This window comes from Rhinoderma darwinii, chromosome 4, assembly GCF_050947455.1.
Source record: "Rhinoderma darwinii isolate aRhiDar2 chromosome 4, aRhiDar2.hap1, whole genome shotgun sequence".
In the NCBI taxonomy this organism is placed as follows: Eukaryota; Metazoa; Chordata; class Amphibia; order Anura; family Rhinodermatidae; genus Rhinoderma; species Rhinoderma darwinii.
The window spans coordinates 40,557,032-40,568,218 of record NC_134690.1 but is presented as its reverse complement, the minus strand read 5'-3'; the positions used below and the strand labels follow the sequence as shown (position 1 = coordinate 40,568,218).

The 11,187-nt window shown below is 42.1% G+C and overlaps 1 protein-coding gene across 1 annotated transcript in view; it reads left to right on the top strand.

Moving 5' to 3' along the window:
• The window catches only part of GDF7 (growth differentiation factor 7), a 14,811-nt gene extending 4,806 nt beyond the window's left edge, over positions 1-10,005 (top strand). Inside the window, exon 2 of the mRNA XM_075863867.1 lies at positions 9,086-10,005. Coding sequence (XP_075719982.1) covers positions 9,086-10,005 — 920 coding nt within the window. The remainder of the gene's footprint in view (positions 1-9,085) is intronic.
• Positions 10,006-11,187: the final 1,182 nt, after the last annotated feature.

Here is an 11,187-nt window from a genome sequence, read left to right as displayed (position 1 = left end):
GAGGCCTGCAGCCTATACCTAGGCACTTCATTAATCCAATTATCTGGACTAGTAAGGGTTAATTCTGTGATATCTAAACAATCGCTTAATGTAAAATGAATCCAGATGACCCCTTCAAAGAATTCCCTTATCTTCTCCACCATGCAGGAATTTCCAAACTGAAAAATACATCAGGGTGGTTGAGTTTTTTTTGTAAGATGTAAGTTGAAGAAGAGTAAAGATTATTAGCTGCGGGAAAATCTACATATCCGCAGTCAAGAGCTCAGCCTCAATGGAAACATAGATATTTGTTCAAATCTATCTATCTATCTATCTATCTATCTATCTATCTATCTATCTATCTATCTATCTATCTATCTATCTATCCATCCATCCATCCATCCATCCATCCATCCATCCATCCATCCATCCATCTATCTATCTATCTATCTATCTATCTATCTATCTATCTATCTATCTATCTATCTATCTATCTATCTGTCTGTCTGTCATCTATCTATCTATCTATCTATCTATCTATCTATCTATCTATCTATCTATCTATCTATCTATCTATCTATCTATCTATCATCTATCTATCTATCTATCTATCTATCTATCTATCTATCTATCTATCTATCTATCTATCTATCTATCTATCTATCTATCTATCTATCTATCTATCTATCTATCTATCTATCTATCTTACTATCTATCTACATGCTGGTCCTCCATCTGTTCTTGTCCGAAGGGGCCTCGCCAGAACCCTTCAGGCTGCCACATTAGGTGGTCTCTGCCGCGCCGTATACAAGGTCCTGTTGCTGCTTGGCATTAGGACTTTGTATGCGCCACGGTACAGACCGCCTGATGTGGCAGCCTGACGGGATTTGGCGGGGCCCCTGCAGACAAGAAAAGATGGAGGAGCAGTATGTAAAGGTTATTTTTTGGGGTGGGGCGAAGTTTGATCTGAGAGAAGAAGGGGGGCCCAGCACTATATGATTCTTGACCAGTGGCTGTATATAGGCCTGTCCTTCTATATTATTAAACAGGTTACAATATATTTAAAACATATAAAAAAAATCGATTATGCTATATGAAATATACCGGTGTATTGTAGGGATATGAATTCATCTTTATCATTCCATAAGTCTAAGCCAGTGCCCTCTATACATGACCAAGCACAGACGTCCCTTCCTCCAGCAGGTATTTTATACAATGTGTAAGATACATATTCATTCTGATCATGTAATATCATGAGAAGACCTGTACTCTGTGGCTGTCAGGACATGTTGGGAGTTGTAGTTGTACAACAGCTGAGGAGCCACTGTTTCAAGTCTATTGAGTTAATGTAATTCATTCAGAATCTGAGGGGGTTTTCCGTCATTTCTGGGTCCAGTAGAGGCATTGGCATTGCTGCGTCCTCATTCACTGACAGCCCGCTCCTGCTAGATTGCGTAAAAAACCTGCACTGTACATTTATAATGACAGAGGCTTAAAGCCCAGGACCGCGACAGGTTAATTATCAATTGCTTCTATGATGGCTCTCCAAATAATAGCAAGAAAGGGCTTGGATTTCCAATATCCCTAATGACTAATAAATGGATTACCTGCAATACCATGGGAAGGAAGTCAGAAAGCCTCTCCTCTGAGAAAGTATAGCACATGAATTTTATGGTTGAGCTATCCCTGTGGCACACATAAGATAGTATAATTGGCAGTATAATTGGCAGTATAATTGGCATGGACATGAGTCGTGGGCATTACAATCCCAAGAATTTAGGGTTAATGATTGGCGGACACTGAAATTAAATGTTCCCTCTGCAAGAAGTGTGCCACTCTTTTCTCTCCAATGCCAACAAACCACTCAAATAACATATCAATCATATATAACATTTTTATAAAATATGAATAAAAAACAAATGTATAAAGGCCATTCCTATGTCATACACTCTGCTCACACAATATATACACATAAAGCACAGGCACAGGACATCTGACAAATCATTGACCTATTTCCAATACATAAGGCTGTCCAGTGGTATATACAGAATAAAGGGGGCCCCATAGCAAAGATTAAACTGTGCCCCCCCATTTTGATGTGGGGCTTTTTTACCTAGGATAGAAGGGTCTGGTATTTGTTTTACACTCCCTTTCTATGACCTTTGGGCTTATTTCTCGGCCCCTTGTTTTGTAACCATGCACTTCATCGGAAGAGGAGATCTTGGATAGGTTCTCACCACTTAATGGCAAAAGGAATAAGATGAACCAGGACTGGGCCCCCTGTCCAAGGGCTCCATACCCGCCGCATGGTCTGGCTTTATGGCATGTACACCTTTAAAGCCGCCTGTCCACTGGACCTACTCGAGTCTAATGGCCAAATTGAGCAGTCTGTGACCTTGACAGTGTGCAATGTCTCTCTGACCACTGCTATTTGTATCATGTACCCAATAATTATCATCATAGTTATAATAATGAATAAATACTCTTCATATAATTAATCTACATAATTCTGTATTAGACATGTAGTTTACTCCTCGCCATTTCTATCATGTTCCGACCTACTTCAATTTGTTTTTAACATGGAAGTCTAAGGGGGAGTTCACACAGAGTTTTTTGACACGGAAACCGCGTCGGAAAACGTGTCAAAAAATGGCCAAAAATTCCTCCCGTTGATTTCAATGGGAGGCGGAGGCAATTTTTTCCTGCGAAAAAGAAGGGACATGCCCTATCTTCGGACGTTTACGCCTCTGACCTCCCATTGACATCAATGGGAGGTAGAGAAAGCGGATTTTGCAGCGTTTTTTTGCTCGCGGCGCTCAATCGGCGTGCAGGCAGAGCAAAATCTGCCTCAAAATTCCAAACTGAATTTTCAGGCAGATTTTCCGCATGCAAAAAATTCTGTGTGAACCCAGCCTAAAGGAGACGGATGGGCCGACAGATGGTATCGGTCAGATGGATCCGTCACAGACATACAGCAAAAAGAAATATACTGTACGTTAAACCTAAACTTTTTTTTACATGGGGACGGATAGCCTTTGTCGGAGGTATACTTTTTTCTTACATGTTTTTTTTCCATCTCACGCCATATATCCCGGGATATGTTGGGTTTAGAGAAAAGGAAGGACACATGTGTAGGTACTGATGTTCAGTGGCAACATATCTGTTCCTTAGGGTCCTTGTGGCTTGAGTAAACAAGCGCCAATCAACGAGATCGGCGCTCGTTTGCTCCTTTCACAAGGAGCAATGCATGGGGACGAGCGAACATTACTACAATCACTCATCCCCATACATTTCTATCATTTCTATAATTTTACACAGGGAGATGTGTTGCCGACAACAATAATACTTCTTGCAGCATAAACGATACCATCAGCAATGATCGCGAATGAGCATTCTGTGAACACTCGTCTGTCTGATAATTGGCTCGTGTATAAGTGTCCTTATTCTCAAGTTTTGATACAGATGCTACCTACTTATTGCCTTCTCTCCATGGGAATCTTCATGTAAGCATCCTACCACCTGATCGTATTTAGACTCCTCTTGATACGTTAATGGAGTCATTGCACACAGTCAGGGCTGCCATCAGGGCAGTACTAGTGGTACTGCCGTCAGGGGCCTGGCCACGTGGCTAAAAAAAAAGGGCCCGCCGGACAGGCGGCACCCCCCTCGTGGGCCCCCGTAGACCTTCTGTAACTTCTCCCTCTCCTGGCAGGCTGTCAGGAGAGGGAGAACAGTAATAGTAATAATAAAACGAGAAAGGAACGGACCATGCAATGCAACGGGCCTTTCTGTGAAGTAACTTATGCTGGGACCCTGAGAGGAAGATGCTGCATGAGCAGGAAACAGAGGCTCCGTGTGGAGGGAGCCGCCCACCAGGCAGCTCCTTCTAACCAGGGGAGGGAGGATGGAGGAAGAAGAAAGAGCTGGAGAGGAGCAGTGACACACCGCTCTCCTCCCCTTCTGCCTGCAACTTATACCAGGCAGCTGATGAAGATTTTGCTCAGGGCAGGTAAGAAACTATAACGTTATGTGTGGGGGAGGGGGAATTGTACACATTTGAAAACTAAAAATGTCTCTCAGGGTGTTTGGTGCAACTTGGTAATTCCATTTTTTCAAAATCTATTTTTACTTTTTTAAATACAGTTGCTTTGTGTCCTGTGTACAGAGCAGCTGCATCGTGCACTGGGACCTGAATCCGTCAGGTCAGCAGGACTGACAGGTTCAGTGACAGCGGACGGATCAAGATGTTATCGATCACATCTTTGTGATCGATAACTTAGATGTGATCGGTAAGGCCGGGTTCCCACGTTGCTAAACGCTGCAGAAATCTGTGCAGAAATTCCGCAGCATTTACAGTAGCAACAAACTAGATGAGATTTTGTAAATCTCATCCCCACGCTGCGTAAACAAAATGCAGCGTAAACGTTAATGACTTGAGCTGCGGTGCAGAATTTTATTCCGCAGTCAATTTATTGATTTTCTGTTGCGGTTTTCCCCATTGAATGCAACAGAAAGCCAAGTGTTGCGATGTTTGTGGCTTAATCTCAGCGTTTACGCCACAAAAAACTCAAAAAAAATAAATAAAAATATCATACTTACCCAGAACTCGCGCCTTCTTCCTGCGGTCTGGCCTCACAAAATGACGTTGCATCCCATGTGACCACTGCAGCCAATCACAGGCTGCAGCGTCACATAGCCTGCAATGTAATCCAGGGAGGCCTGAACGGATGTCAGATGAGGGGGTAAATAAGAGCGCTTTTTTGCACAGCGGAATTTCCGTACGAAAAACCGCATCACAGTGTGATTTTGCCGACTAAATTACAAGTTCCAGGTCGGACACACTGCATGATTTTTATGCAGCGTATCCGTCTTGTGGGTATCCGTCCCGTGGGTATCCGGGCCTAACAGCTTAATCCTGTGTGTCAGAGACACGCCGGACCCACTGACACTGAACCAGTCAGCCCCGCTGATCTGACAGATACAGGATTCAGCGCATGATAAAGCAGCTGTATCTTAAAAAGTAAGAGGGGGGCCCAGAAATTTTGGCTATATGGGGCCCCTGAAATTCCTGATGGCGGCCCTGCACACAGTCATAGTAACAATCTACCCCTTGTCAGGGAACCGAGGATTTGACGCCCAGTGGACAGGCAGCCCTAAGGACAGTACTCATGACAGTTGGATTTATGCTTATGTAACTTTTGTGGCTGGAGTTTATTGTTCTGGCTTTGTGAATTTTGTAGCTGCTATCGGGGATGGGGAAGGACAGAATTATTGCATTATTCACTATAAAAACATAGAAATGCAGTTCAGAAGAGGGGGCACAAATTACCTCATAACTGTTAATATTATCTAGACAGTATTTCTTTAGTCTTCTTCAGCATCTGTATGGTAGTAATCTTGGGATTGGATGGGAAAAAAGGACAGCCACTGCTGGGGTATGTTGGATGCTCAATGTTTGATTGAGAACAGAAAATTAAAGGCTTTATTTTAGCTTACTGGCATTGGGTAGGATTGTAGACTCGGTTATTAAATTAAAGGGGTTTTCCCATGTCAGTAATTTATGGCATATACATAGGATAAGTCATAAATGTCAGATAGATGCGGGTTCTAACTCTGAGACCCTCACCTGTCTCTAAAATGGGGCGCTTTGACCCCTGTCCTACTTTCAGCCGATGTCGCTTACTTCCAAGGTGGCTGGGTTTCCGGGAAATAGCCAGGCATGTTTTCTACACTGTTTCGGGAAATCCAATAGAAGTTCATGGAAGTTACGGAAACAGCATAGCACAGCTTTTTCCATAATTCTTATTCATTTCTATGGGAGTTCCTGAAACATCAAAGAAAAACGCACTCGTCTGTTTCTGGAAAACCTGGCCACCTTGTAACTCAGTCGCCGAAGCCCAGCAAAAGTGGCAGAAGGTTGGATTGGGGTCAGTGGGCCCCATTCTAGATATAGGTGTAGGTCCCAGAGGTAGATCCTGTGGATATGCCATAAATGTCCAAGATGGGAATACATCTTTAACAAACAAATTCCATTTCTGTTTAATTTTTCTCTAATAATTTTTTTTTTTAGTTTGTATGTGTACATTATTTTTATTTATTGTATGTTGCCAGTGTGAGAGTGTTATATGTAACTTATTATTTATGTTTATTCCTAAGTATGTTTAGACCCAATTCACATGTTTCTTTTGACGTAGTCCAAAAATGCAGGGAGTACACTAATCACAAAACTGATCCCATAATTTCCTATGAGGTCAGTTTTGTGTCAGGTGGCATCAGTTGGACGCCGCTCTGAGCCAGAAAGAGGATATGGATGCCGGACAGGGGCAGAAAGTGCACAATTTTTTTAATCAATTGATATATATGGGAAAGAGCCCTTAGTAATGTATTCAAGCTTGTAGCATCATAACTTATATCAATACCAATAATTTTAAGTTTCAGGTGAAGAAAATTGTAATATATGGACCTATCCCTACCTTGCCAACCTAGAGGCAGATATAAACCAATGTAATACAATAAGATGCAAGGAGTGAATAATGACATGATGAGTATCAAAAGCCCCCACTTCAGGCAAAATTTTCCAGGGCCCTTTCCAATTTCCTTGTAATAGAGCAGTCCACATTTCATAGGGCCACAACTTTATCTAGTTATCATATCTCTGCCTGTGTGCCAACACGACAGCACAAAAATGAAAACCTTTTAAGGGGAACTGGCGAGTGAAATGTGGTCCATATATAATTAAAGGTCAACTCCACCCAAAAGAACCCTTAACTCAGGACTGGGGATCTATCAGAATTAGGAAACCGGAAATAATAGCTACCCAACTCCTTGAAGAACCATTTTGTTATCTTCAGGTGGAGATCCTTTTTATTACTGGCAAATATTTTCTAGAAGAATTCATGCTTTGCCTTGTGTGTTTTGCAGGCACAATAAGATTATGACATTTTCATAGTATAAAGACCCGATTGTGAGGACATTAAGCTATACAAAATATCTTTGGAGGTCCATATCTGACCCTGACTTGTCATTGGCACAGGTGCCCGTCACCATTTATAAAGTAATTTATCATTTGGCATTAATAGGTGTATTTAATATACAGCAATGATGGCAAGTCCATTAAAGGAAAGCTGTCACCAGTATAGACCCCTTTAATCTGGGTTCTGGGTAATCCATACAATACATACCCATATCAATAGCATCAAACCACGTCAATCAAACACGTTATAAAATAAGTCAAGCAGCTGGAACCCATGCCAAGAACAAAGGGGTCCCGGTCCTGACCCTCAATGGAATCTGAATTTTCTAGTGGTATTATTTACACATGGTCTATCACTAATATTACATTATTTTATGTTTGAGCTGTTATTTGGTCCCTGTGTGTTGGTATTGCTTGAGCGCTGTATGGAGATATTTACCTAGGCAGTGTACAGGTTATTATGTTTGCGATGTATGGCGGTGGCATCACTGTATAGCATTGTTAATAGTACAGAACTGTTATTTGACCAATATTTGGCACTGTTATATGCCATAATGTTTGGTGCTTATAATTAGGCATGGTTATTTATACACTGTATGGGGGAGAGCAGCGGCAACAGGAGGCGCCACACAGGGCACTATCCACTGTAAGGCTCACCCTGGTCCCTCATTTTCCATTTAAATGAATGGTATGTAGTGTGTTTTTGAGACATTTGAGAATTGTCTCCTGCGCCTACTGTGCCCCTCAACTTGGCCCAGGTGTCAATTGAACTGCTGTGTCTTGAAGTCTGACCTTTCCTATTCTCCTCTCTGATAATGGGGGGGGGGGGATAGTCTGGCTCACTCACCACCATCATCACAGGTGCACAGTGGTCTCATTTAATAGATTATAAAAATAAACTGTAATTTAATTAAATTTTCACAACAGTTTCTTTAGTAAGTATTGTAGAGAGACTGATTTTCCATGAATCCATATGCATTAACATTCCTAAATAATTTAACTCCTTAACCCATTAAATGAAATTACTTTTATATTCTGAATAAAATAATTGAAAAAAATATTGTCGAAATTATATAAATAATAAAAACGTGTATCTCAGCCCCCTCTCTCCTGTCCAGTTAACTCATCTACCACTTCTACAGAAGTAACAGCATTGCCCTCCCCACTTCCCCAGTAGTCACAACAAGGCTCTTCCAATTCTAATTGCAGTCAAAGCAAGGTCATCCCTACTACCCCAGTAGTCATAACAAGGCCCTTCCCATTCTCCCTGTAGTCACAGCAAGGCCCTCCTAGCTTACCCAGTAGTCACAACAGGGCTTTTCACATTTACAGTTAGTTACAAGAAGGTCCTCCGTACTTTCCCTAGTAGTCACAACAGGGCCTTTCCCATTCTCCTTGTAGTCACAGCAAGGTCCTTCCTACTTCCCCAGTAGTCACAAGACAACCCATCTCACTTCCCCCAGTTGTCACAGCAAAGCCTTTCCACTCTCCCAGTAGTCAAAGCAAGGTCCTCCTGACTTCCCCAGTAGTTACAACACGGCCCTTACTACTCCCCCATTAGTCACATCAAGGCTATTCCCACTTCCCCAGTAGTCACAGCAAGGATCTCCCCCAGTAGTCACAACAGGGCTTCCCCACTTCTACAGTAGGCACAGCAGCCCCACACCTCACTAGTCATAGCAGTCCCTCCTTCTATTAGTTTTCACAGCAGGAGTACCCCCTTCCTCAGCAGGCAGTCACAGCAGGATGACCCCTAGTACTCTCCCATGCTACCAGTAGTCACAGCTCACAGGAGCACCCATTATACAGATGTAGCCATCTTTAACTTGATTCTGATAACTTGCTGCAGCGTGATATCACCCAACAAAAGCCATTGAAAAGTCAAGATAAGAGATCTAGCCATTGTTTATTTAAAGCGTTAAATGTCAAGATAAAGACGGTTACATCTGTATGACAGCCTATTGCGTGCTTTCTCTGATCAGCAAAGCGGGTGTGTTACTGCTTTGGCTGGCAGAGATGGAGCTAGATGCTGTTAGTTATACATATACATTTTAATTCATATACAGTTTAATTCACCCCATTCTTTTTGGTATGGCTAAGTATCTTACAATTTCATGCTTTTGTTTGTTTCAGACGATGCTTCACCTTTGTCCTTGATACAGAAGTACACATTTGACATCAGCACTTTGTCCTCCTTGGATGAAATAATAGGGGCTGAGTTGAGGATTCTACGCAAAGCCCCAGAAAACATAAGTAAGATTCTTCCCAATTCTGGAGGTCTGGTACACCTCTACCTTTACACCTGTGCCACCACATGGCAAGAAGCCACACTTCTAGACTCTCGTTCTGTGGACTTGTTGGACGCTTTCTCAAAGTGGGAGGTGTTTAACATCTTGAGGGCCATGGTTAAAAATAGAAAAAGTTCTAGTGAGTCTTTGTGTTTCATGCTGAAGATGGTCTCTGATCTCACGTTGACCTACTTGCCAATGATCCAACTTGGGTTCCATCGACTGGGTCTGTCAGAGCCTGAGAAGGCGTTACTGGTGGTCTCTTCCCACTCTAAGAGGAGAGAAAACCTTTTTAAGGAAATAAGGGACAAAATTAAGTCCTTGGAGAACCCTAAAATGATGGACCCACCAGATTACAGCCAAAGATCCGTCATCAAAAGAAGAAGGAAACGGCAAACTTTACCAAATAGGACAACTCACAACAACAAAGGGCAAGGCAAGAGATCTAAGACGAGATGTAGTAAGAAGCCCCTTCATGTAAATTTTAAAGAGTTGGGCTGGGACGACTGGATCATAGCTCCCTTGGATTATGAAGCTTATCACTGCGAGGGGGTATGTGATTTCCCATTGAGGTCGCATTTGGAACCTACTAATCATGCCATTATTCAAACTTTAATGAACTCCATGGACCCGGAGTCCACCCCACCAAGCTGCTGCGTCCCTTCAAAACTCAGCCCAATCAGTATTTTATACATAGACTCTGGTAATAATGTAGTCTACAAGCAGTATGAGGACATGGTGGTAGAAAACTGTGGCTGCAGGTAGCACTTGCTGCTGCCCATATATATACATGTATGTGCCTTTTGTACGTCATAAGTCAAAACAAAAAACACAAGCAAAAAAGGCAAGCCAAGGTAAACCTAAAAGTGTTTGGTTCTCCTGTGTGTCACTAAATATTTCTTTAAATGTCTTTGTATATACTGTATACAGTACTAGAGGGCTACAAAAAAAAAATGCCAGGAGCCAGGTGGCCAAAGCACCTAAAAATTCCATGCTGACTCCTAACTTTTTGGGTTGTTTCGAAACTTTTAATATCTGTGTAACTAAAACGTCAAGTAGACTTCTGGAGTGCCTCCCTCCTCATAGAAAGTTTTGAGATATGACGTTCTGTGTTTCCCCTCGCAGGTGACAACCTTTCAGAACTGGCATTTTCCCCCTAGTTTTAATTTTTAACATGTTAAGATTCAAGCGGAATGAATAAACAGTATTACAATGTTATCATAGTCATGGCATGGTGCAGGCAAAGGACAATGTTGTATATAAAAGAATAGTATATATAGTGTCTACAGACATCCAGGGTTTGGTAAACTTGCCAACAGGGTATTCTGGAAATACTGTAGAACATTGGGTGATATGTTAGGACTTATTATTCCATAACCGCTAGAGCTTTATCGACAATGATAACCAATACAATAGACTTTGGGGGTCTTGAATGTGGCCCTTCACTCTTCAGAAGGGCAACTACATCTACATCTCCTGCTGACGCCCTCCCCCTTTACATGATGTCTTTCATGGTCACATAATTAAGAAAAAAAATCAGGTTTCCGCACGGAGGACCAGATACCATATTCCCCTCTCTCACGCTCTGGAGCAGAATTGGTGGTAGTGGGTATAAATCCAGTGAAACCTCTAAAAAAAAAACCTCCCCTTTATCTAGACCAGATTTCCTGGGACATATTTTTTTAGTTTTATCATATACTATGTATACTTCATATTCTTTGAGAAGACCACCCCTCCAAAAGACCATTTTTTAATGAACTTTTGGACGGTCGTCTCAAAGTTTCACTCTATGTGTTGCCAGTCCTATAGTATAGTGAGTTACACTCGTAAATCCCCATGGAAGAATGGAAAACATTCGAGCCCGTGCTAAGTATGCTCAGGCCCTGTGACCCTATATTATCTGATAAAACTCACCCAGTCAATTTGGAGGCCTAGTGCTATGGGGAG